Raw genomic sequence first — 27742 nt, 5'->3', positions numbered from 1 at the left:
CCTGGAGCATCGGTGGTGGATGGGGTCCTTCAGGATTGGAGCATGGAGAGAGGGTATGCGTTCCCTCCGTTTACGATGATCATGAGGGTGTCCACCCAAGTGCAGTGCCAGAAAGCGGATATGATGGTCATCACCCAGATCTGGAGGTTGCAAGTCTGTTTCCAGTTCTGATGGAACTTTCATGGGATTTTCCAGTCTCTCTAATCCCGGTTCAAGATTTTCTTCGGGAACCCCCATCGCCTACTGCTCAAGAACTCGCTCAGACTCATGGCATGGCGGATTACAGGCAACACTGGGCGATGCCAGGATTTTCAGCAGAGGCTCCGGCTTTACTTACAAAGGTCTGGGCAGATAGTACTAACAGAGACACCCGTCAGCTTGGTCCAGATGGGGGAGCTGGTGTAATTAAAGACTGATCGATCCAATGGGGGCAGGAGTTGTTCACATCTTGAATTTTTTGGCATCTTTAGAGTCAGAGGGATTAGCCTACAGGACGATCATTACGTTTTGTTCTGCAATATCGACAGGACATACAGTGGAAGGTCACCCGGTGGGTGAACACCCCCTAGTATGCAAAATTCTTAGGGGTACTAGGCTCTCTTCTCCCCCGGAGCCTCAATATTCTGCTTTGTGGGACAAGAATATGGTCTTACACGTGTTTAAGTCTGGGCCCTCTAATAAATACCTGTCTGGGAAGCAGATGTCAGCCAAACTGGCTACCTTATTGTGTTTGATTTCCTGCTGTAGAGTCAGAGCGCTGGACTTGACAGAGTACTTTCTCCAGAAGGGGTTACTTTTCATATTTCTAGGAGAACAAAATCCAATTCAGTCTTATCCTTCCTTTCCGACGTTCCAAAACATTATGTGGTAAGAACTCTATGAGGTTATGATGGATGATATATGCCCACAAGGCGAAAGTCAGCTTTTCAGTGCTCTTACAAAGCCGAACAGTGTGATATCCTCACCTATTATAGCCTGTTGGTTCCGCTGGGCTAGGCAGGAAGAGGGTTTGATATTTCCATATTTGGAGCTCAGCCAGTACAAGGGGCAATGGCCTCTAAAGCTTTTACGTTGGGAGCTCGTTTATGAGACATTCTGAACATGGCGGATTGGTTGTCAGACTAACTTTAAAACGTTTTACTTTAAGCCGGTTATAAATCTGGCTTCACTATTGGTGGATAAGCTTTAAACTAGCCTAATCCTCGCCTCCGATGCCGACATAGAATGAAAAATGTCCTAGCTATCGTAAAGGAAAGTTTCAATTCTATTATGGACTCTGAGGTAAGGATTAGCCCACCCTAGTTTAGGAACTCCCCCTGAACTGTCTACATTGAGACCAAGTAATCTGTTTTCTTTTGAGTACTGTTTAGTGATCTGTGCTTTGCTTATTTGGTTCTGTATAAGTATTACTTTGTTTCCCAAAACAATGACTTTGAAGTGATGTAGTTCTTATGACAGGCTAATCCCTTCGATGCTGATGACGGCTCCCAGCCGTCATGCATCACGGGGCTCGTGTGCTGATGACGGCTGGGGGCCGTCATGAACACGCCCATTCGCGATTCTGCCGCACAGGCGCAGAATCGCGGCCGCACCCAAGGGGTTAAAATACTCTAGATCTTCCACCGGGACGTAAAACAAACAACTAGGACTGAAAAAGACACTTCGCACGAAGAAAGAGGAGGATAGAGCGTCCTCAGGGGAAGGTGTATGAATGGACCTGTGCTGATTGGCTGCTGTTGGACTTTGTTCTGTTTCCTGAAGTTTAATGGGAAAGTAGTTTTGTTGGCTTTTCCTAAGCCTTTAATGGCTGCTGAATGCAAGAAAGTTGAGCCGAATCCTCGCCTCAGAGTCCTTAATAGAATTGAAATTTTCCTTTAGGATAGCTAGGACATTTTTCATTAGTGATACTGCCATTTTATTTTATTTTTATTTTGAAAGTTTTATATAGCGCGAACAAGATCTTTGCAGATATCAGAGCGCTTTACAAAGCAGGGAATACCAGACAGGAGAATGAAGAACGTGAGGGAGCATAATAGTACAGGTAAATCAATAATGTAAGTAAATAGTCAGGTAAGTTAAACATTAATACAGGTACAGCACATATTCGTAAGGATCTAGCAGAATAATACAGGAAAAACACATAGTCGTCGGGATCGAGCTGGGTAATATAGATCGGTGCAGATACTTTACAGATCCAAGTTAAAAGCTCAATTGTATTTGGCCATGAGAAGAGCTTTTACTTCTTTCTTAAAAAGTGTGACTGAGGAGATGAGCCTTGTTTCAGGAGGGAGTGAGTTCCAGATCCTGGGTGCCATTCCTGAGAAAGAGCGCTTATACGTTTTTTCCTTCCTGAATCTTCGAGGTTTTAGCAGTAGATTGTTTGTGCCTCTAGTGTATCTAGAGCCGCCAGAGATTGACAGCTTCTGAGTGAGGTATCCGGGAGAGCTCAGGTGTACAGCCTTATGTGTCATGCAGGCGATTTTCAAATGTATTCTGGCTTCAAAAGGCAGCCAGTTCAGGGCTTTCAAGTCAGGGGAGGTATGCGAGTGTTTTTTTGACCCAGTGATGAGTCTCGCTGCAGCGTTTAGAGAGGCTCTTAGGGGTGCAGTAGTGGTTAACGGGAGACCGCAGAGGGCGATGCTGCCGTATTCAATTCGCGGGATTACTAGTGCTTGTACTGCAGTTTGGAAGTCTTTGGGTGGTAGGAAGGGTTTGAGTTTCCTCAGGGTATTGATTTGGAAGTTCGCACCCTTAGTAGCCTTGCTGATATGATGCTGCATGTTGAGATTGGAGTCGAGAGTTATGCCTAGAGATTTTGCTGAGTCCACGATGGTGGGTAGGACATTGAGTTAGGCTCTACTGAAAAAGCCCACCCTAGATCCTGAGGACATGGCCAACTACCGGCCTATTTCTCTCCTTCCATGGGTCAGTAAACTCTTGGAAAGACATATTAATACGTCTATCACCCAATTTTTAGAAGATCATCATCTTCTCCATGACTCCCAAGCCGGCTTTCGTCCCAAATTGGGAACTGAGGCGGCTCTTTTGGCGGTAACTGAGTTGGCCAGGAAACAAATGGATCAAGGCGGCACTACAGCAATCTTGCTGCTCGATCTTAGTGCCGCTTTCGACACTGTCAACACCAGCATTCTTCTTCACCGCCTTTATAAATTGGGAATCTCAGGGAAGGCTATGGACTGGCTCCAGTCTTTTCTGGAGAATCGCTCATTTAAGGTTGTCGAGGGCACTACCCATTCAAAATGTTGGCCCTTGGATCAAGGTGTGCCCCAGGGCTCAGCCTTGAGTCCAACACTTTTTAATATTTATATGCAGCCTTTGGCTGATATAGTGCACTCATTTGGCCTTGACATAGTGACTTACGCCGATGATACGCAATTAGTCGTATCTATGAATCAGGCGGACTCATCCTCTTCAAACTTAAGCAACTGTCTAGTAGCGATTGCTCAGTGGATGGCTATCTCGCATTTAAAATTAAATGGCGAGAAAACGGAGCTCCTGATGTTAGGCAACTCAGCCATTCCCTGCCCTCTCACGGATTGGCCCCTGTGTATGGGGCCCCCGCCACAACCCAAGCCCCATGTAAAGAGCCTAGGCATTTGGCTGGACACTAACCTTAACTTTCTGCAGCAAGCGACTACTCTGTCCGCCATGTGCTTTGGGCTCATGCGTATGCTGAGAAAGGTGTTACCACTTCTCCCTTTCGAAGCCCGCAGAATAATGGTGCAAGCCATTATTCTGTCCCGCCTGGACTACGGGAACTCCCTATACTTAGGGGCTCCTACCTCCACAATAAGGAAGCTGCAGGTGACTCAAAATGCTGCAGCCCGCCTTTTATTGGGCCTCAACAAACGGCAATCAGGTACCATGGCCCTGAGGAAACTGCACTGGCTTCCTATAAAAGCCAGAGTGTTGTTCAAATCCCTGTGTTTCATGCACAAAGCCATGCGAAAGACCGCCCCCACTATGATCTGCTCTCTAGCAGAACCTTACCTCCCTCACAGATCCTTGCGTTCAAGCACTGCCTTTCTAGCTACTGTCAATAAGATCAGACGTACTAGATGGGGTGGACGCTCCTTTTCCTGGAATGCTGCTAGGGAATGGAACTCTTTGCCCACCCTCCTTCGCAGTGAACCGAACCTTTTAAAATTTCGAAAGAACCTGAAAACCTATCTGTTCATCTAATTCTCCTCCTCTTTCTGTAGTATGACAGTACTTAGCGCTACGAGGCCTCCGGGTTGTTTGCGCTTTATAAAACCCGGTTAATAATAATAATAATAATAATTGAGTGCAGTTAGCTGTTTAAGCCACGTTTGAGTGGTAGAGATCTTCGCGGGAGGTGAGATCAAAAAGAACTCTGTTTTCAGAGCATTGAGTTTGAGATGATTATTTGCAAGCCAAGATTGGGTGCTTCTGATCGTTGAGTTCAGGAGTAAGATGTCATTGGGAGATTGTAGTTTGAGATATAATTGGGTGTCATCTGCGTACATGTGAAAAAGTACATTGGATGCTTGTAGCAAGGTGGTGAGGGGTTCCATAACTAGGTTGAACAAAGTTGGTGATAGGGAGGATCCTTGGGGGACACCTAACGAAACAGGTATTGGCGAGGACATCAAGTTGTTACTCTTGAATTTCTGCGACCTGTTGTGTAAGAAGGAGGTGAACCACTTGAGAACAGTCCCAGATAGACCCATTCTTGTGTTCAAAAGTTTGAGTAAGTTCTCATGTTTAACAGTGTCAAATGCTGATGAGAGATCAAGAAGGATGAGGAGGCAGGTATCATTTTGATCTAGCATTTGAAGAGCGTCATCAATTATGTGGGTCATAGCAGTTTCAGTACTGTCCCCTGCTCGGAAGCCTGATTGATGAGCGTTGAGGAGATCAAACTGATCAATGTGTTTAGTCAGCTGTAGTTGTGCGCATTTTTCCAGTAGTTTGGCGAGAGTGGGAATATTGGTAATGGGCCGGTAGTTGTTTAGGTCGGATGGGTCGGCAGTAGGTTTCTTTAGTAAAGGTGTGACTTGTCCAACTTTGAGGGAGTCAGGGATGAATCCTTGTTGGAGCGAGCTGTTGATAATTTTAGTCCACAGTGGAAGGAGCCATGGGGTGAAGTCTTTGACAGCGTTGGCCGGGAGGGGATCCGTGAGGTGATTGGACGGTTTCAAGGTGCTGAGCAGTTTGCCTATTTCTTCTTCGGAGTAGGTGTCAAAGGATGACCATGTAGCATTGTTTTTTAGTTCGGTGGGTGTTATGCTGTTGGAAGTGGTGTAGAGGCTTGCGTCAATGCTGAGATCACTCTTTATGTTGTCAGTTTTTTGGGTAAAGAAAGCGGCGAATTCTTCACAGGAGGGTGCTTTGTCCAAAGAGCTGATAGGTTGGGGTTGTTCCTTGGCTTGTGTTCTGATTAGCTCAAACAGTTTTCTTGGTCGGTTTTTTGCTTGGTCGAGATGGAGGCTGAAGAAGTTTGCTTTTGAGCGCTTTATTTTCCTGAAATAGGCGTTTCTCTTTTTCTTCAGGGTTTTCAAATGCAGTGCAGAGGGAGCTGTTCTCCAAGTGCGCTCTGCCATTCGCATGGCTCGTCTATCTTTATTGAGACTCCCGTCGTACCATGGATTGGATGTTTTAGCGGAGACTCTTTTTAGCTGCATGGGAGCAGCCTCATTAATTATTGACGTCATGACGTTGAGATAGTGGTCAGTCAAGGATTGGACATCTGTAGCGCCCGTAGGAGGGAGCAGTAGGTCGCGGCTGTTCGGAGGTAGGGAGTCTGGGTTGAGTTTTTTCAGGTCTCTTTTCCAAATTTTAGGTCTGGAGGATTGAGTCGTGTTGAGTTTGATTTTTTCATTGATAAAGAATGTGACGATGTGATGGTCTGACCAGTCACAGGGTTCGATAGATTCAAGTTGAATAGCGTTCTCTTTGGCGATGATGAGGTCGAGTATAGAATCTTTCTCATGGGTCGGGCTGTTGCATAGTTGTGTGAGGTCCAGGGCTTTGAGGAATTTTTGAGACTATTTACCACCGCATCATTGTGATCGTTGCAGTGGAGGTTGAAGTCACCAAGGTATATTTGGGTGAGCTGTCGTCCAGCGTTAGTTGAAATCATGTCCATGATTTGTTGGGCGAAGGTGAGGTTGTCTCTGGGTGGGTGGTAAATGCCGTGAAGAGAGCATATCGGTTTGCCTTCACTGATAATGTCGAGGCAAATGTATTCGCAGGACGTTGAGGAGGGTAGGGAAGGTGCGGAGACTTTCAGAACAGAGAGGTTGTTCCTGTATATGCATGCAATTCCACCACCTATCTTGCCAGACCTGTCAAGCCTAACGATGTGGTAGTTGGGGGGTACCAGAATGTCCATAATAGGTGTAGAAGATTCAGTTAGCCAGGTTTCAGTCAAGATGATTAGGTCAAGGTCTAATGATAGGATGAGATCGGCGATGGCGGAGGAGTGTCTAGAAGCCGATCTACAGTTGAGGAGAGTGCATTTGAGACGGGGTGTGTCAGAGGAGGTAGAGGGTGCTAGTGAGAGGGGGACTTTTCTAAGGTTATTCGGGTCGGAGCTTCTGTTGTTTAGTGTAGGGGGTCTACGGGGTTTTGAGTGTATCGTGGGAATGGGGAGGTGCGCGTCGGTGTTGTGGTTTAGGGGAGCTGGGTCGTAGGAGCGGAGGAGAGTGAGAATGTCGAGATCCGAGAGAGGGGTGCATGTGCGACGGGGGTGGATGTTGCGGTTGTGGGCGGGGATTGCCGTCCAATGTGGGCGGCGGGTGCGGTTGTTGCGATTGTGGGCATGGATCGCGGTCCTGTGTGAAAGTTGTAGCTTCGGTGCGTCATCGGGACGGGTGGGGAGCCAGTTGAGAGGGCGGGTGTTGGTGAGTGGGGTGTGTCTGGGGGGGTGTGATGAGTAGCTCTTTGATGGTGTGAATGTCTTCTTTGATTTTTTTTTTTTTTTTAAGACCAATGGTCCCAAACTTTATTTAAATTCACAGATAAGCCAGTAAGTGTACATACAGTGTCAGAACAACGGGTTATTGCCACAAACAGCACCTAGCAGATTGCACATGTTAACACAGCAGTTATACATGAGTGAAAATAAACAGTTGCTGGTAGAAATGCATTGGTACATAATTGACTGTGCCAGGGAGTGACTCATGGTGCAGTGTCCGCAGTTCGCAGCACTGCAGAAAGGGCCCAGCGCGTTCAAAAAAGAAAAGTCCACAGTCAGTGCATGAAATTGAGTTCCCTGTACAATGCAGCAGAGGATAGAGGCAATAGCATACCTTCCCATGGGTCATGGGTCATGGGTCGCTGGGTGTCCGCTTCCCAGTCCCGGACGTATCTAAGCAGCTCCATGTGAGATATAGACGAGGAGGTGTGGTCGGGCATGATTAGGGGTACAGTATAATCGGCCTCTGTGTCAACCAAAGAGTGAACTGGGAAGTCTAATACAGGGGGGAGGGAAAAACATTCCAAAAAACTGTTGGACTAGCATTCGTGTGTGTGGTAGTGTACCCAGGATCCTAACTGTGTGTGGTGCATCCGATATGGGCCATGCAGGGGCGGGGACAAGTGAGGAGGCGGCGTCGCCGCGGCTGCGAGGCAAGGGGGGGGGGGGCACAGGCGGCAGGAAGGCAAATGCGGCAGGGGATGTCTCCGCCACACATGGTCTCGGTCACCGGGGGGGAGGGGGAGGAGGCGCGCGGAGCGGGGGGAAAGACAGCGGGGGGGGGGTGAGGGGGGGGGAAGGGGGAGGGCAAAGGGGAGGGGGGAGAGAAGTAAAGGGGCGGCGGAGCCCGTGTTAGGTGCGGGCAGCAGTCGAGTGAGCCCTCCCTATGTCGCAACGGGACGGCACTCTATTTCGGCTTGTGTGCATGCGTGGTGATACGCAATCAGGGCAACGTCCCAGTCCTGGGCGATCGGGTATTTCCGGAGTCCAGCGGTTTCCTCCCTGTGAAGTGACACACTCTCCGCACAGGCCCAGGTGGCAAAAGAGCGGCGCCAGTCCGCAGGGCGCGGTGGGTCGGCACTCTTCCAGCGTCGTGTGATAAGACGCTTGGCCGTGATAAGGCCTAAATCCCAAAAGCGCGCCCGCATCTTGGTCTGTTTGGTCCTCTTGTAGAGTCCCAAGAGGCACACTTCCCAAGTCTTGGGAAGAGTTCCGCCCGTGGCCGCCGTCAACATGTCCGCGACCGCAGACCAGTACGAGGTAAGATGAGCGCAGCTCCAGAGTGCATGCAGGAAGTCCGAGTCTTGGAGGCCGCATCTGGGACACGCCGAGGAAGTGAGTCCGAAGTAACGATTCAGTTTGTCTGGAGATAGATATGCCCGGTGGATGATGTAATACTGTATAATCTTGAATCGTGCATTGCGGGGGACGACCCTGGCGCCCGCTAGAATAGCATTCCACTGGTTGTCTGTCCAGTCTGTGCCACGGTCGGCCATCCACTTGTCCCTCAATCTCCGAGAGGAAAATTGTGTGTGGCTGTGTAAGGCTTGTGCAAGCCAATGTACAAGGTGTGAACCATCTCCCATCACGTGCAGGTATTGGATGAGTAGGTGTGTGGACGGCTCGTGACTGAGGTCACCCCACGCCTTTGTCAACTCATGTAGGAGTCTGGCGTGTGTCAGAAATTGACCCACCGGCAGCTCTGTGTCCGTGGCCAAGGTCTCGAAGGGTAACAGCTCCCCGTCGCTGTACAGGCCGCCCAGGTCGTCCAAGTCCACCGCAGTCCAGCTGCGTAGTTCGGCCGAGGACAGCGTGCCTGCACCCAGGGGTGTCCCCAGTAGAGGCAGGTTCGGGGCATAGGGCACCGTTTGTTTGGTGAGCCGGAGGCTCCGCACGAGGCACCGCTTCGCCACTGCTACAAGGACCTGCGTGGGGGAGCGGCCCCGCGCCAACGGGTGGAAGAGGGCGAGCGCCTGTACAGGAGATAGGATGGTATCAGCCGTGGCTGTGTCCACTAAGTTCTTACCGCTCAGCCAGTAGGCAACCCACTGCAGCTGTGCTGCCAAGTAATAGAGTTCCTGATTGGGAACCGCTAGGCCTCCAGCGTCCGTGGGTGCAAACAGAGTCTTTAGTGCTACCCGGGGCCTCCCCTTATTCCAGATGAGGCGTCTGGTGAGGGAGTCCAGTTCTCTAAAGATGCGCGCCGGCACATACACTGGCAGATTGGTGTAGTAATAGAGAAGCCGGGGAAGCATTATCATCTTGGTCAGCGCCACTCTGGCGGGCATATTTAGCGGGAGGGAATTCCAGAACGTGACCTGGGCCGTAAGCGAGGAAATGGCTCTTATTAGATTCCCCTCCAGGAGGTCTACGGGGTCTCGATATATGAATATCCCAAGGTACCGAAATACCGTCGGGTGCCATCGGAGCGTCTCCCCCATCATGCGTACATCACACTGCGGCATCTCGCTACCGAGCGCATAGGTCCCTGACTTGGCCCAGTTGACACGGAGCCCCGACTTGTCGCCAAATATCTGAAATATGTCCGTGATCGCCGCTGGTATTTGCGTGAGATCTCTGACATATAGCAACAAATCGTCGGCATATAGAGACACCGAGTGGGTGCCATCCGCCAGCGGTATGCCCCAGGCGTCTCCGGAGTTGCGGAGCATCTCGGCCAACGGCTCCATCGCTAAGGCGAATAATATGGGGGAGAGGGGGCAGCCCTGCCTGGTACCTCTCCCGATGCGGATCCTGTCCGAGAACAACCGTCCAGTCCGGACCCGGACCTCTGGGGCCTGGTAGAGGAGTCCCACCATCTGTACGTAAGCGTCCCCCAGTTCGTATTTCTCGAGGACTCGGAGGAGGTATGGCCACTCCACCGAGTCGAACGCCTTTTCCAAATCAAGTACGATGCATCCCGAGCGTGGCCAGGCTAGGGTCGCATAACGTTGGATTCTGAAAAAACGGCGTAAATTGTAGGACGTGCTCCGTGTGGGTACGAAGCCATTCTGATCAGAGTGTACCAGAGTGGGGACCAGTGGCGCTAGTCTCCGGGCCAGGGCCGCTGCAAGAATTTTGTAATCGGTATTGAGGAGCGCTAACGGCCTATAGGAGCCGAGGTCGCTCGCTTCTCTACCCGGTTTCAGCAGGGAGACCACGTTAGCCTCGTTCAGGGACGCCGGGAGTTCAGCGTCTTCCAGTGCCGCCCCATACATTTTCAGCAGTTCCGGTATTAATACCAGGAAGTAGGCCTTGTAAAACTCCGCCGGGAGCCCGTCAGGGCCCGGCGCTTTGCAATTGGAGAGGGAGAAAATCACCTCTCGTAACTCCTCACCAGTAAGCGCGGCTCCTAGTTCGGCCTGTTGGGCAGCGGTAGCAGTCGGGAGCTGTAAAGACGCCAGATAGTCTGTGATCTCCACCACCGTGGCCCGTAGCCGCGAGCTGTACAGGGATTTGTAATGCGACGTGAACGCATCATGGATCTGTTTCTGGGTATAGACCTCAACGCCCTGGGTTGTACGAATGGATAGGATCGATGCAGAGTGCGTGTCCTGTCGTACCAACCATGACAGTAGCCTGCCAGGTTTGTCGCCTGTATTGTGGGTGCGTGCGGAATGTGCAGCGAAGTTGATATTCTTTAGGCGCTCCAGCAAAGCAGCGTGGTCCGCTCTGGCCGAGATGAGTTGGGCATCATCTCCCCCCGCTGTTTCCCGTTCCTTATCCAACAGAGCCTCTTCCGCCTGCAGCAGATCTTTCTCCACTTGCCTACGCAAGCTTGCTTGGACACCGAGGCAGCTTCCCCGGGTCACCGCTTTAAAGGCGTCCCACTCGGTTCTCGGGGAGGAGGTCGAGTCAATATTGTCCTCGAAGTACTGTAAGATCTTCCCGGAGATTTCCTCTCGGAATGGAGTGTCAAGTAGGAGATCCGGTTGCAGGCGCCACGTTGGTACGGGCGGGCGTGGGCGCTTCCATCCATATACCAGCGTGTGCGGGTTATGGTCTGAGTGTGTCCGGCCTAGGTAGTCAGTGACAGACACAGAGGGGAGCAGGTCACGGGACAGCATGAATCTGTCCAACCTGACATGTAGGGAATGGGCTCCCGAGTAGTAAGAGTATACCCGGGCGGTGGGGTTCCTGACGCGCCATGCGTCCTGTAAGTTCCATTGCGTCGCCCAGTCAAGGAGGGCCCTGGATGTCGCCTGTACCGGGGCGATCGCTACCGGGAGGGACGAGCGATCAAGGGAAGCGTCTAGCACGCAGTTGTAATCCCCGCCCATCATCAAGGGTACGTCCGGCCATGACGCCATCGTTGCCGACAGTCGTGTGAAAAATTTCCCCTGTTCCACATTAGGAGCGTAGATGGAGGCTATGACTACCTGCTGCCCGTCAAGTCTGCCCTGTATGAAGACGTAGCGTCCCTCAGTGTCAATATTGCTGTGTGTTAGTGCAAATGGAACCCCGGGCCGGACCCAGATCAAGGTCCCTCTCGCAAATGCCGAGAAGGTTGTAGCAAATATCTGACCCCTCCACTTACGGCGAAGTGTGGCTACCTCAGTGGCAACTAGGTGTGTCTCTTGGAGCAGTGCAATCTGAATCTGGTGCCGTTTAAGGTAGGAATATACCTGGTATCTGCGTGAGGGTGTGTGCATGCCCCGGACATTCCAGGTACAAAATTTAAACGTAGCCATCACAGTGCTGATCACGGTCAAGCACCCATCCCCCCCCCCCAGTCCCCCACCCGCCCCACCCGCGCAGCAGTAGCGAACAATGAGCAGTTTCATCCCACAGCCCCGCCCCGGAACCCAAGGATGCACGCAATAGCAGGACAGTACCAACACTAGTCTCAGAAGGCATAACATGAACATAAACATAATACCAAAAGGGCAACAACAAAAACAAGTCGCCGCCCAAACGCTCTATCGAGCTCAATCAATCCGTAAGGTCAATGGGGGGATGACTAAATACAGCACTTGAGTTAAACAAGGTAGTTCGTTACGTCCGAAGAGCCGCAGCGGCTCCCTTGCCACGGGCAGAGGGCCAAAAGGGCGCCAGGAGTCAGTGATAGTGTCCGCGGCCAGGACCGATTCCCAGTGTCACTTGACCCGGACATTCGATCCCAAGGCAGGAGCGCTTCTGTTAGTCCCCCGGGGGGAGGGGCACTCACCTCTAGGGGTCCGTCCACCCCCTTAAAGTCATGGTCCCGGTGGCACTCTGGCAGGATAGCCCCGGCTCCCCTCCCGGCGCCACGGCAGCTCCGCGGCAGTCCGGTGAACGGGGGGGGGGGGGGAGGGGGTGGTGTTTGGCAGCAAAGTACAGGCCCCACAGAAGACGGTGATCATGGTTGCCAGGGCCTCCAGGAGTGTCAATGTGGGCCCTTGATCGATCCATCCCTGAGGGTGTGCTGACTGTTCCAATACGTAAGACACGTCGGTCCAGCCAGGGCTGGGTGGGGGAGGATTGTTCATGATATCAAGTCTGATGTTTGGGGCGTGACGTCAGGTAGGCCCTCCGGATTCGAGCCATCTGGTAGACCGAACAAGTAGTCGTCGTCTTCGCTCCCGCGTGAGCGTGGGCTAGTGTTGGAAAGCAGGATAGGTGATTGTGACCCGCTAATCTCAGCAGTTATGCGGACGGCTTCCTGTTGTTCAATTTGGATTTGCTCCGGGGTCGGGCCGATCTCCGCTTCCATGGTCGGTGACTCGGCCCTCGAGGTGTGTCGTTGTCTCCGTCTGCGTGTGCCTCGATTCCGGCGTTGTTCCCTCGGCACAGGCCCAGGGTTCGTGTCTACCCCCGAATCCAACCATGCCATGGCCGCCTCTGGGGTGTCAAAAAAGTGGGTCCTGTCCTGCGCCACCACTCTGAGGCGTGCCGGAAACAACAGTGAGTATTTGAGAGTCAATCGTCTAAGCCGTTGCTTCACCACGTGGAAGGATTGGCGTCGTCTCTGAACTTGTATGGTGTAATCGGGGAAGAACATCACCTTGGCATTGTCCACTTGAATATCCGACAATTTCCGCGTTTCGCGGAGGATGGCATCTCGGTCGCGGTAGTTCAGCACTCGCATGAGCATCGGCCTCGGGTTGGAGCCCTCCGGGGGAGGGCGAGAAGGAACTCTGTGCGCCCGTTCTACCACAAAGTGCGGCGACAGCGTGCCTTCTGGTAGTAGTTCTCTGAGCCAGGCCTCCATATGCTCCGCCGTCTCTCTCCGTTCCCATCGTTCCGGCAGGCCCACTATGCGCACGTTGTTCCTTCTGGCGCGTCCTCTGCTCTATCCTCAAGGAACTCCACCCGGTTGAGTAGGTCCTGGACGTGTTTGTCCGTCTGCACCAGTTTAGGTGTGGCCTCTGCCATCGCGTGCTCCAGGGTCGTGGTGCGGTCGGCCAGAGTCCTGTGGTCGGTCCGGAGGAGTGTCAGGTCCACGGCCACTTTGTCGATTCTGTTCTCCAGCGACGTACGGGTCAGCTGCATGGATTCCTCCAGACGTTCCATGGCTGCCAGCATAGTGTCTAGTTTGGATGTAGTCTGGTCCGTCTCCATATGTTTCACCATTTTCCCCTTGTTTAATGACCCTCCTGTGCCAGTGTTTGCCCTGGTCCCCCCGGACATGTGGGAGGCCTTTGCGGTCTGTCAAGCGGGTGGGTACGTTCTCGTAGTGCGTGATGGAGGGACCGGTGCGCGTTAGTCTCCCGGTCAGGGCCTTCTTCGCACTTGTGGTGAACGGCGTGTGGCTGTAGGTGGGAGGAGGAGGATCGCCTCACCGCAGGGCCCCAGGGTTTCGTGTTACACAGCCGACTGAGGAGGACGAAATGACCGTGTAGCAACCGTTATAAGAACTCTCAGGCGTGGCGGTCAGTGCCGTGTTGGACCTGACTGTTGGTTGCCTCTTGTCTGCGCCTCGTGGCGGCTCGATGGGCCGGAACGACAGGTCTCTCTCAGTGAGTCCGTCCACTGGGCCCGGGAAGATGCACTCCGTCGGTCGATGCCAGGCGCCACCTAGTGCCACATGGGGGTCCACGTTGTCTGGCCCACACTCGGCAGAGGTGGGGGGGGTGCAAGTCGGAGAATCTGCGCTGTTGCACCTGGCCGGGAGATTCTCTCAGCGTTGGGTCGACTGCCTGCGAGGGCCGACGTGTTACAGCCTCATTGCGCAACGTGGCGCAGTCCCGGTTCCTCTGTGCCAGATGGGTCCGGTGGTGCTCCGCGACTCCTTCTGGGCGGCGGGCATGTGCAGGGGCCTGGGAGATAAGGCCGCGTTATCTCCGGCGGCAGTCTGCCGGGGCCAGGGGTGACAGTGTCTGTGTGGGGCTCGTGGCGGCCCAGCTCGGTGGTCCACCGGTGTCCGTCTAGCCGGGATGCGCGGTTCAGCGCCGGCGGGGCGGCGATTCAGTCCGCCACGGGCCGCCGCGGTGCAGGGGTTCGTAGCGCCTGGGGTCCTCGTGTGGGTAGGGCGCTGGAGGTGCACGGCAGCGCGTCGCAGGTTCTTTTCCTGGGCCGGGCCTATGGTTGGGCGTCAGGTAGGCCAGGGGGCGTCCAGGGGGCTGTGCCGGGTAGCATATGTTCTGGGCCGGAGGGGCCCTGGGTCGTTGTCGCCAATGCGGGTCTCTAGGTAGTCTCGTGCACTCACCCCCTGACAATCATGGAGCCCGGCAGGGTGGTCCCAGCAGCGGTAGGCAAGGCGGGCCGATCTCGTGGCCTTCGTGAGCCCAGGCTGCGGACCTCCCACTGGTGTTCGAGGTCCCCGCAGTGTATCGTCGTCGTTGAGGATCCAAGGTATGGGACACGGTCCCGACTCTGCGCTGGACCGCGCACTGCAGGCCACTCGTGTCGCGGCCTACTCCGCAAGGCCGGATCCCCGGCCTCAGTTAGTCGGGGCCGCCGGTCGGAAGTGCGCGCTGGGCGGCTAGTCGTGAGGGTCGCTGCCGGCCGGAGGGTCAGGTGGTCCGATCCGCCTGGAAATCGCTCCGGAGGTGGGTCTGGTATCCGGGCACACTCGGTCTGAGTTTGGGCCCGGTGCCGTCAGAAAATACAGGATAATTGGCCCGTGTTTGGGGAGCTTCACTCGGAGCTCAGACGAAGCACGTCTTTTCACATCGCGTGCTTGGCCACGCCCCCGTGAATGTCTTCTTTGATGGTGTGAAAGTCTTCTTTGAGCTGGAGGAGGGAGGACATAATCTTGTCCAGCGTAGGATAGGTGTTAGTGCTGGGGGAGGAAGTCATGGGTGAGTGGCTGACCTGTGCATTAGCATGCGGGTGGGGGGGGTGTGTTGGTGTTCATGCAGGGCTCCATGGTGCCGGCGTACGAGTTGGTGTTTGGGAGGAGAGAGGGTATGGGGGCGATGGGAGTGGATGAAGAGCGGAGGAGGTTGGTGGCGTAGAGGAGGGCTTTGGTGGCAGGCGGAGAGAGCGGGGTGGAGGTGGAGTGTATGTTGGTGGGGATGGGGGAGCCTGAGGGGTAGTGAGGGCTGAGAGTGGGGGAAGGGGGGGAAATGGTGTTGGAGATCGTCCTGTCATGGGGAGAGGGCGTTATAATGATAGATGTGGAGTGCTCTGTATGATTAATTAGCGTGTGGTAGAGGGGACTCAGAGTAGGGAGGGACAGAGGGTGTGAATTGTCATTATGCGTGTCATTCTGGTGCTGGTCTAGGTTAGCGGGATTTTGGGTGTCATTCTGGTGCTGGTCTAGGTTAGTGGGATTTTGGGTGGGAGCTGTGTTGTCAGGGGAGTGAGTAGTGGGAGTGGCATGTGTGGGGGTCCAGGTGTTGAAATTAGGGGGGCGATAAGTGTGTGAGGGGGAGAGATTTGTGACTGTGATTGAGGGATGTGTGGTGGTAGCAGTAGGTGAGTGGTTGACTGGGGTGTTGGAGGTAGAGGTGAGGTGTGTGTCGTTCTGATGTTGAGCAAGGGTAGGGGGGCTGTGGGTGAGGGCTGAGATGTCAGGAGTGATAGTGCTGGAGGAGATATGGGTGGAGGTCCTGGGCTTGGAAAGGTGCTCTTTGAATTTGGGGAAAAGGTTGTCTAGTAGTTCCAGGTTCTTGTCTGTGAATTGAATTAGGACTATCCCGTTATTGTAGATAGTAATGGTGGTCCTGCCAGGGAAGAGTTGGGATGGAGTGATGGAGAGAGTTAGGCCATGAGCCGTTTTCCTGGTGGTGGAGACGGTGAGTAGGGTGAGGAACGCTTTTTTCCATTGAGCTCTACGTGAGGTGTGGAAGATGATATCGATGTTCAGGGATCCATTGACCGGTGAGAAGTAGGTGACGGCAAAGGGGGTTTCAGGGTGGGACCTCAGGAAGTTGTGTTTAAAGCGTTTAGCGGCTTTTTTGGTGAGTGTGGATGGGTAATTTATTCTATATGTGTGCTTGCCGATGAGATCCATGTTGGGATGGCTGTAGAGGTGGGTATGGGGGGGGGCGAACGATAATAATACAAATGTGCAAAGGATAACTGTCACCCGTAGGTTGCCTAGCACAAAAGTGACACAAGTGAATGGCCAAAAATACCCAAAATATAAGGGGTATTACTCAGTGCAGTCCAGGGACAGTATTTAGTACTTCAGGCCCTAGGTACCAGGGGCCATTTACTGAGGACTTCGAGGGTATTTTTTACTATGTGTACCTAGAAGCAAAGCATTGTTTTACCAATGTGTTTTGCATACTACCCCACAAAGCAAGGCACTTCTCCCTTGAAACCATAGGATATCAAAAAGGCAAGAGCATTTGCAATATTTTCACCATTTAATGATTCAAGTTAGTTCTCCACTCTAATAATGATCCCAATAAGCTTTAACTGAAGACATGTAGTTCGATGGAATAGGTAGTAGAAACACAGGACCTAAAAGCACTTGGACTATGCCTATTGATATTATGTATAATCAATTTTAAAAACCGAAAAAAAAAAACATTATACAAATCTGGTTAGCTATAAAAATTCAAGCCATCAAGAGTCCTAACAAGCATTTGTTTTTTATTCACTGAATAATTGTAGAACAACAAAAAAAAACTACTTTTGAAGAACAACTTCCAAATCTGGCCAACCAACTGATGACTTTTGAATCGGGCCTTACCTGGTAGCAATAAGAGGGTAGCTCTGGGATGGCGATGCCCAAGCATCTCTTGTCCATGGCATACAATCATAAAGAAGCAAGTCCTTTTCTGTTACAGCCATCACAGTAGTCCTCCACTGCTGCAGTCCTCCATCTGGTTTCATCTGAAAACAGTAATACTGAGTTAGAAGCAGGGCAGCACCTTGACTGTATTAGGCATGTAATTAGCGCTTTGCACTTGTATAAGGCCAACAAACTGGTGTATACTTGTAATTGTCAGTAGCCTTTGCTCTTTAATGAAGCAATTAGTCTGTAAGATGTTGGCTGGCAGGTAACTTGTTTCTTATGCAACATCCCCTCACAAGGATTCCATCCCCACAAGAGGTGCAATAAGGAATACATAGGCATGAAAGTTTACCTTGAAATGGTGTAGATGGACAGCATGGAGGCAGAGAAATTCTGAATATAATTGGTCAGCTATATCATGTGGTATATGAAGCTTACTCTGGTTTGACGTAGCAAAAGTGCAACGTGGAAAGCATGGTGTCACATGGCTTGTTGGCACGCCCACAGATAGTGCACTTGCTGGTATTGCACCGAGAAGTGTACCTCAATGGCAGTTTAGATAGTGTCTGGGTGAGAGGTTGGTTTGAGACATCTTATTCCTGATAAGCAATTAAAAGTACACAGAAGAATGCATTGAGTACTGATAAAACACCCCTTGGCCGAAAGTGGGGTCATTACCAGGTCACACTATTGTACAATATCAAGGTTTTATTTCTCGATATGGACTCGAAATATCCGTACAATAATGTTACTTTCCTGTCACCGCCACAGAGTCCCTGTTGTAGCGCTAAATACGGTGCATACACAATGCATCTAATTTCTGGAGTGGAAATTTGCAGTGTTTCTTCTTTCTCAAGTCGGTCAGCTGTGACCACGACTAGAATTACATCTCCCTTGAGCACCATTATCCTCAAAATATATTGAGACAAATTCCACTTTGGATATTTATACATTTAGGTGGAACTAGCTTTTCGATCTGAACTGTTGTACATCATGACAGAAAGGGTGGAATATGGCAGAGTGAAGCTGGTTAATACTTATTATGTTATACAAGTAACTGATATAAAACAAACAAAAAAACAATAGTATTACAGATGCATAAAGCCGCTATACAATGTAAACAATTACAATTTTGACAATTAGTTTTTGTCCCAGCTTGTGCAGTATAGGTGTCCCCACGCTAAAAGAATGTAGCTAATGCATTTATTGGAGCGAAAGGTACTTTTCCGAGAAGCCATAGAACCCCGCGCCTCGCTCTTCAATCGTTCGAGTTCGTGGAACAGAATAATCCGTTGCAGCATTGTACTGCCAAGAAGGAGATCTTTGTATCAAGAAGGCTCCTCTGTTAACTATGAATCGTGAACCATCTTTTAACTCTATGAGATTCCTATAAAACGACTTGAAGAGCGAGTGTTGCTACTTAATAAACCTGATCAGGAATCTGACTGGTCTTTTAAACAATCATGAACCATCAATAAAGAACATAAAATATGACGGCCTTTTCTGTTTTTATCCAGTAACACAAGCATCTTTGCCATAAATTTGAAGCAACGACCCACGGCTTCATAATCTCTTTGAACAATCATTAGTTTCTTATTTAGATTACTGTTGTACAAAAAGACAAGACTGCATTTGATGATTACCTTATCTCGTGATGCCTTTGCTAAATTTGTGATACACGTGGCTACTCCAGAAGAAGGCGCTGGTCGCCGAAAACGCGTGTAGAGAATTTATTTGTTAATGCCACTGTTTTAATTTTCCTTTTACTTCATGTTTGAGAATCAATTTGTTGATGCCACCTTTTGTAACATGTCTTTTCATTTAATATTTTAAAATTATGTTTTGAATGTTTTTTGTTGAATTTTTAATTTCCTCCTTTTTAAAGTTTTAAAAAATATATATATATATGAATTGTATAAATGTTTGTGATCTCTTTTAATTTGATAAATAATAAATCTTGAATTCAGACCTACCTACATCCCTTTTTTATTTGTTTAATTCTTTGTAACACAATTAATCTGTTGTTCAAGTGCCTCGGTTGTTACCTTTCGCTCTGTTAATCCCTGACCTAGGACTTGCAGTATCAATTTGTTCAGGGGGTCCTTGATACTTTCACGTAAGCTAATGCAGTTATTATCTTTGCCTGAAAAGGTGAGGGGGTCATATGTCAATGTACCACACAAGCGGATTGCAAACCAATGGTTATAGATGTGTATCCTTCCCACTAGCAACAGGCATCCGATTGTACATTTGTGTGCTGTGTACAAGTATGTAAAGCAGTACCTCACCTTCATCAATCCTTAAAGACTAACATGGATGTGAAAAGCGTTTTAGGTCACTGAAAAAAACTAGATCTGCCTACCATAAGCATCCATATTTCAGATCACATTTTTGGATGCCAGGGACTGAAGGTCTGAAATGCACACTCAATATGGATGACAAACCAATCCTGTGGTCCCTTTATTGCCAAAAGGGTCCTTTAGTGTTCATAAAGGGCACTAATTTAGAACCAGTGCCATGCCTTGTGAGTTAGAGGACACTTGCTGCCAAGCAGTTCCTCTGAATCTATCTCTGGCACTAGCTGCCAGAGAAGCACCCCATGTTCAAATAAATGAAAGGCAAATGACAAATCCAATACGTGTAGAGCAGACATCTGCTATTGTCTGTGGCTGAAGAAATACAAGTCTTGCACACTTCAGTAGTCTCAGACTCCCTGCGACTGTGAAGACAAGAAGCCCCTAGCATTGAAACTACTACTTTTAGGGATGTGGCCATAGATATTGACACCTTTAAACTATACAATCCTATTTTTGTAGGCAAAGTTGAAATTGAAAGTCTATAGTACACCTGAATTGACAATGGTTGCACTGGAGGCTTTGCAAAGGCACTGAAGATGATGAATAAAAGCTAGTAGACTCAAGGGTTCATTCACCCTTAACTGGACGAGCTGCAGGAGCAGAGACGTGTGCCCTTCTTTTGCAAATTCCTCACAGGAGAAATTGCATTTAGATATTGTGCCTTTAACGACCTGGAGAAGTTTTTAAAACCGATATCGTTTTTACTTTTGGTGTTGGTCTTTTGTCACTATTATATGTTTTCATTTCATAATATTATTCGTTTTTCTAAACATTTCTTCTGTTTCTTTTTTTGTACATTTTAATTGTTACATATATTCTTTTATAGTATGAATGACTTACGCCTCAAGTTTGCTGATTTTGATTATAATGCTAAATTTGTATTTGTATTTTTTCTTATTATTCTTATCTTTTGGTTTCTTCTTTGGATCTTGCAGGATTGTGACATTTTTCTTAGATAATCATTCTGCTGGCCCTGAAGAAGTGATATTTGTAATAGTCTTGAAACTAGCGTTGGCCACTTTTTTCTTGCAGATAAAGAAGACATTATCAAAGAGCAATGAAAGCTCGAACGAGACACAGGACCACAATTCAGGCCGCATTTATTCCTACACAAAGACATATGACTAATCAATACAGCACCAATTGTAGTCTCTAAGGAAATTAGTATATCTGATACATCTCTGAGTAAAGCCACCAGTGTCACAACAGATAGCGAGCCATCCACTAACTCCTCTTTTTCCATCACTAATATTTCTTTTTAAGAGGAACTGCTGAGAATGTGAAAAGAAGGAAGATCCCAACCACAGACCAAGAAACAGGAGATAGAGAAAATGCCTCCAGAAGGAACAAAAGGAACGGAAGAAGGAAGACAAGAGAAAGGAGTGAAAACCAGGCAACAAATAAGAATGGAAATGACTAAGAAATGCACATTGTTTACAATCTATCTAAAATTACTTTTCCCAATGAACAGTTGAGTGTACTGAATAGAGGCATGACTTTGGTTCCAAGCACATCATTTGGATTTTTTTCAATTTGACATGTTAAAATTTCTAATACTGCTGAAGACGTTTTGGAGATGATACTCCTTGAAACTGACATACGAGGGAACAATACATCTGTATCCTCTCACTCTTATCAAAGATCTTTTAGATATACAAACAGTACTGTCTTTAACCAATTCCACAACGGTTGAGTTGGAAAATATTGCACATGATTTGGACATCAATTAGGACGAAACCTTAGACAGTGGCCTTAAAGAAAAATTCACTTTCTTTACCAGATTACCACACAGTGACAGTATTGATGTAATTGAGAAATGTGTATTGCGGTCGTGAATCAGTTACAGTTCAACAGAACAGCATTCAATTTGAGTAGAAAACAGAAACTAACACTCAAATTCCTTAAACAAAACAATGAAATAGTGATCCGAAAAGACGATAAATGAGGAGCAGTGGTAGCAATGGACTATTTTAATTGCAACAAAGAGGCAAAGTGGCAGCTCGCTGATGAATTTTGCTATGAAATAACCAGAATATAACAGTTAAAAATCTGAAAGGAATCTGGTCAGTATGTTGACCAAATCGAAGGCATTCGGGTTATCAGATGAGTAATATCAGTACCTGAATGCTTCCAGTTATATACTTTCATCTGAAAGTACATAAATTACTTGAGAATCCACAAGGAAAAACCACAGTATCAAGTAACGGGTTGACAGAAAGGTTGTCTAAATTAATTGATGTTATCATAACACTGCTCATAAAAGAGCTTCCTTCCTTCATTAAAGATGCAACAGACATGTTAAAGTCCATAAACAACATATCACGGGAAAGGGATTTGTTTCTAGTTATAATGGAAGTGAAGTCTTTGTATGCATACATAAAAACAGGAGCATGCTCTTGAGAGCATGAGATATTTTCTAAATAAAATACCAGTTAATTTGCTAGCCCATAGTTGCATGGTATTGCAGATGGCAGAGTCTGTGTTTGACCAAAAAAAAAATTCTATGATGAGAGGGATCTGCTCCATCAAATTCACCGGACTGCAATGGGCTCTCGATTTGCACCATCGCATGCCTAGTTGTTCATGGGCTGGTTCGAAAAAGAATATTTAAACAGTAAAGATGTATCTAATTTTGAGACTTTTATTCTGCTTTGGTTATGTTTTATCAATTATATATTTTTAATTTGGAAAGGTGATGAATCAGATTTGTGTGAATTTCAGATTCCTAAATCAGAATCTATTGAATGCAGATCTAACCCTAGAATACAGCCAAGAAAAGATTTGTTTCCTTGGTAGTGAGGTTTTTGTAGATGTCATGAGCATTAAAAGCAGATTGTATAGGAAACCTCCCTCTTTCAAGTGTTCTGCATTTTTGATTTAGTACATCCTCTCCATCAGAAAATAAATATTCCATACAATGAGTGTTTGATGGCTCGATGAATCTGTAGTCCAGAAGAGGATTTAAAAAAATGAGGTTTCAAATATCAAGAGTCACTTCTTCAAGAGAGGATACCATGCAATATCCTGAACAAAGCCATACACGGGGCTATTGAGTACCTAAGAGATGATTTACTGTATAAACCAGATCTTTCATGATGGAAGAAAGTTAAGCCTTTCAAAATCTCAGTCAGGTTTGTTACTCAATATAATTGTGAGAGCATCAAGGTTTATAACTAATAAATTACATTCATAGCACAGCAGAAGTTACTTTTAAATAGGCAAATCCTTAAAAAAGATAGTTTGTCCTAGTGATGCAACAAAATACTCTCGAAAAAAATCCAACAGGCATATTAGTTGCCATATGTTGGACTCTGCTGCCCTCGCTGAGGTGGGTCTTCGTCTCCCAGCAGCAACGTGGATCGGAAGAGAGGGGTAGGCGAAAGCACTCAAACGCTTGAGTTTCCCACCAGGCGGGACTCAGTTTTGGCCCGCATTGAATTCTGCTTCCCTTGCTGGGGTGGGACTTCGGTCCCAGCAGCAACATGGATCAGAGGAGGGGCAGGTAAATGTGCTCATAAGCGATTGGGCTTCAGGCGGCACGAGACGTGCCAGGTCAAAGACCGGGCCCTTCTGTGTCCGTCTGATCGGAAGAGGCTGGGCTATCCTACCCCGCATGGTTTTGCCTTAAAAGGTACTGTTAAATTCAACTGTGCACTATCTTTGAGCATGAACCGTGACTGCAACTGACTGCTAAAAATATGCAAAGCCCACTCTGTTGTACACTGCTAAATTCCTTGTGTTTTACCCACAAGTACCGCAGGATGGTTACGAGAAAGCTAGGTTTTAACATGGAGGGGACTGCCACCCAAAAAAAGATTAGCACGCTAGATGGTTATATTGAAAAGGCAGAGGGTGAAATTAAAGACATTCTTATTGCTGAAAGGCAGTTGTCAAATGCACTGATAGTGGGGATCTACACATTTTGCAAACTGCACCATTGAGCCAGAATGCACAGTTCTGACTTGTCTGGTGGAACCCTGAGTCATCAAATGCCAGGTCAGGTTTGTGTGGGTGGGGCTACTCCCGTCAAATGTGCTTATCGCCCAAAGGAGCAGGCTGATAAATGAGTTTGCCTAGCACCAAACGGAACCGTGGGGTTAACTACAAACACACAGCTAACCTAAGCAAGCCTAGACCCCCAGGAAATCCATCGTCTGACACCCTAAGTCCAAATAAAGAGGCCATTGGGGATTTGTTTGCCTAGTTTAGCAAGGATGTCGCGGCTATCTTGATTTCTAAGTTACAGGGGCTGCACAATTGCCTGGGGCGTATTGAGGAGAAATTAAGAGATCTGGACTTAAGGATGACCCAGGATATAGCTTGTGTGTTAGATGGATTGCTTGCAGCTTGCAGTTACATTAACCCTTCGAGGGACTATGGTGCAAGGATCAGTGGGGCCCAGGAGAACTCCCAAATACCCACAAAGAAGCCTGGACTGGATACAGTACTTGCATCCAGGAGGTTCCTCCCGCCAATAGCTTGCCCTTATGTTACTGTTATTACTAATGTCCCAATCCTACGCCCAGAGGCAAATGAGACTACTGTGGAGTTAATCTATGAAACTGTTCACTGGATTAATGAGAATATCAGGTGCCAGGGAAAATTATTCAATGAAGTCCTAGTGGCAAAAAGAGTGGGCAGGGTGGGGATCATGCACAGAGAATTTACGGGGCATTGTGTCACTGTCATCTTTAGAAGTCCTAAGATTACAGAAAACCGTATTAGGGCCTCCTACCAAGGTAAAAACAAGCTTGGCAACAAAGATATTGCCCCTTGGCTATTTTATAGAGATCTGGCTAATCAATTTCAACCCAGGGAAGGCCTTTGTAGTTCTAAACCAGCTCAGTCTCTACCTTATTACATTCCTATTCAGAACTGCTTTGCGCCCCGAGGTGAACTGTCCGATAATGATTGACATGGTGTTTGCCTGGCGACTAAAGTGACCCTTGTCCAGAAAGCTGGCCATGGAGCAGGTCACTCTGCTGTATGGTCTAACTCAAACGCTTGACATAGCTAACAGCGGATGCTCGACCACTGCCAACTCCAAAATTTGCACTTTAGTAATAGGTGCGATGAATCTAGCCAGATCAACTAACACTGCCCAAGAGGTTAACATACTCTTTTGGATTATCACTGGCCTTGCTAACAAAGTGGTTAGAGAGAATTGGGTCAATTGTATATGCAAATATTACATTTTTCACCAAGAGACTCGGCGACCAAAGTCATTAGCCTGGATGGGTAAATTTCAGGTATGGTTCCAGAGATTCCATCTTTGTCTGGAAGGGCAAGGGCGGGACGACTGGCCTGTATTTTTAAAGTAACCCTAGAGTGTAAAATTAGCCTGGTATGCATTAATAGCGAGTTAGCCCAAGTTTTTTTATCTACCCGGGCCCAATGGCTTGAACATTGTTTTTATCAATTAGTATATGGAGTCTGATTTTAATGTTAATTTTATTATGTTATTTGATTTTATCCTAGGTCTCAAACTTAAATTTTCTTTTTTGCACATAGGGTATCAAATTATTTTAGGTGGGGACTTCAACGCTAAACTTGGGTTTACTCAGAAGTAAAACAAACATACTTTGATAGTACTAGCACAGGTTGTGAAAGCCCGCATGCGGATCAGAGGGTTCATACTCTTTTTTAACTTATTAAATCTTTCGACTTCACTCGTAGCGAACTCTTAGACCAGTTTTATTTAACTAAAGCCATCTTTGAAAAGGGAGAGTAGTGCTCAGTTATTTACTATAATTTTGTATCCTAGCTTTGTTGGCCAAGGTTTCCGGGGGGGGGGGGGAGGAATAAAAAAATAAAAAATGCGTGGACTTACAATTTGTATCTGTTGAGGTACAAGGTCTCCGTCTGGCATGGAGAATGGTGGACTCAAAGGTCTTTATGCCAAAACTATGTGTGAATCTTCTTCACATGGTCTTACCCCTTTTGTTGACTACTAGTTTGAGGCAAACCACTTTGCTCAGCTGGGCCTACTGAGCAGCTTGCTCATGAAACCTATTAGATCCAGGAATTATGAGGTCAAATGTTTTGATCAATTTTGCTAGAAGGCCTCGGCGAACCTACATAAGGTGCTGAAGGATAAGCCTAGGGACATCTGCAAAATTAAATGTAAAGCGGAGTACAAGGCTGCTCAACGGAATAGGTGTAAAGAGTTTCAAAATAAATCCTAGTGAAAGATGGTCACGGCTTGAAGATTGAAAGATACCAGGGCTTTCTGGACCGCGGCCAATAATATAAATTCAGCTAGCATAAAAAACGATTTCATTGCTACCACCATCAGCCCTGAGGATTGTGTTAACCATTTAAAAGTATTATATAGTTCCGACATCCCTATCCAGCAAGAAGAGGAGGAGGTGGTTTTCACCCTAAACTTGGAATATTCTATTGATGACATTTTGGAGGTAATCATTAAGAGCCCATCTAACATGGCACCAGGGCCGGATGGGGTGCCCATGGACCTGTCTAAATCTCTTCCAGAACTGTTAACACCCTTGCTGTGCCATTGTTTAAATGTCCTTGGTAAATCAGAACTCCCAGATTATTGGCACACTGACGTCATAGTTTGTATCTACAAACAGGGCAACCCTCAATCACCAGGCTGTTATCGACCAATATCCCTGCTGGATGCAGCAGTGAAGCTTGCAGGGAGAGTTGTCTTGGAGTGCCCCTGAACCTGGGTCAGGGTGACTGACGGGTTCCGTGAGGGGTTTGGCAATGCCTGAATATGTATCTGCCGATTAGCAAATATACTGTTGCTAAGCATGGCTCCATCTGCCTGCCTTTCATTAACCTGTCCTGCGCCTTTAACAGCATGGTGAGATCTAAACGGTGTGAGATTCCGACTAACTTAGGGGTGGATGGAGTAATAGTGGAATTTTTGTAGACATCACACTGATTTATCAGCCTCAGTATGGTATGGTCCATCAGGTGAGTGCTCCGATAGTTATAATCTGGGATAAGTGGTGCACCCGGGATGTGCCCTGGTCCAGATATTGTTCTTTTTGTATATCAACAGTTTAGGCACTGCCCTGTCTGAAATCGTTTCAGATGACCCCTCAATTGGCAATAAAAAGCTGCATTACTCTCCACAACGTCCAATGGATTAAATACTCTATTTTAGTGGTTTGTCATGTTTGTGAAGTCACTTGGCCTTGCCACCAACTGAACTAAGACTTTTACTATAGCTTGTGGGCCAAGCATCATAAGGTACGAGGTGTGCCACTACACAGGAATTTTGGCACTAGGGCGTTGTTTTTGACCCTAGGGGTAAATAGGGACTGTACTGATTTGTGAGGCCGGTAGGGTTTATTTTTTATCTAGCCTCCAGCATCGATTAAAAAGAAAATAATAATAATCGGGCCCCTCAGTTAGAGTGTACAGGAGTAAATAGCTTCTTATTCTCACCTATGGGTCAGGCATATGGGCTATTCGAATATTAATTCCCTTTCAGGGTGAACAAAATAGGGTGCTTAGGCTTTTTTTGGGTGCCCCTCCTGCATGATCAACCTTCATTACGCACCAGGAGCTTGGTGTTAAATATGTGGCTCATACTATTAAAATGCCCGCTGGTCCTGTGGTGTTCTTTTTGGGAAAACACACACGCCTCATTTAACAGGGAGGTTATCGCCAATTGTCAATCATGCGATAGAGGGCTGAGACTCCCTTGGCTCAAATACATTAAGACTAATTTGACAAACCTGGGAAGGCTGACCCTCTTGTAAGTTGTTGAGGCATTGCCAAAGGGAGGAAACCAAAATCTCAAAAATTACTATAAGAGAGTATGTTATGCTCCCAACTACACCAGCCTTGGAGCCGTACCAAGAGTGGTCTATCGTACCTGGGATAGATTCCTCTTAATCCGATTTAGGCTAGGTTTTGTGAGATGGGACCTCTGTTTCCCTGTTGACCAATTTAATCCAACTAAAACTTTAATATGCCCTTGTGATTAATCCTCCCCCCAGAGCCTGCTTCATTTTATTTATTTCTGTCATTTATATTCAGTTTTTGCTAGAAGATTTTTAATCTCAATTATTATGGAACAGGGAATTAGAAGACGTGGTGCTGCCCTGTTCTATCTGCAATAACTTAATTCCCCATCCAACTCTGCTCATATTTGTTCCTTTTTAAAATGCACTATTAACAGAATAAAATCCATGCTGTTCTAATCAGTGGAGATCTTTTTGCAAGACGGGCACCAGAATGCGAGCACTCTTTTGTGGCATTTGGTGGCCGCTTTTTATGAAATGTTTTGGTGTATAATTATGGATTTTTATATCAGTTTCATTTATATTCACTATT

At 47.9% G+C, this 27742-nt stretch overlaps 1 protein-coding gene across 1 annotated transcript in view; it reads right to left on the bottom strand.

The window, feature by feature from the left end:
* Nucleotides 1–27742, bottom strand: part of SNTB2 (syntrophin beta 2) — a 266934-nt gene that overhangs the window by 52880 nt on the left and 186312 nt on the right. Inside the window, exon 4 of the mRNA XM_078669183.1 lies at nt 17028–17170. Within this exon, the coding sequence (XP_078525309.1) occupies nt 17028–17170 (143 nt within the window). The remainder of the gene's footprint in view (nt 1–17027; nt 17171–27742) is intronic.

The sequence above is a fragment of the Lissotriton helveticus genome, chromosome 12, assembly GCF_964261635.1.
Source record: "Lissotriton helveticus chromosome 12, aLisHel1.1, whole genome shotgun sequence".
NCBI lineage: Eukaryota > Metazoa > Chordata > Amphibia > Caudata > Salamandridae > Lissotriton > Lissotriton helveticus.
Note: the sequence above shows the minus strand (reverse complement) of the source record. Positions and strands in the feature narration are given on the sequence as shown.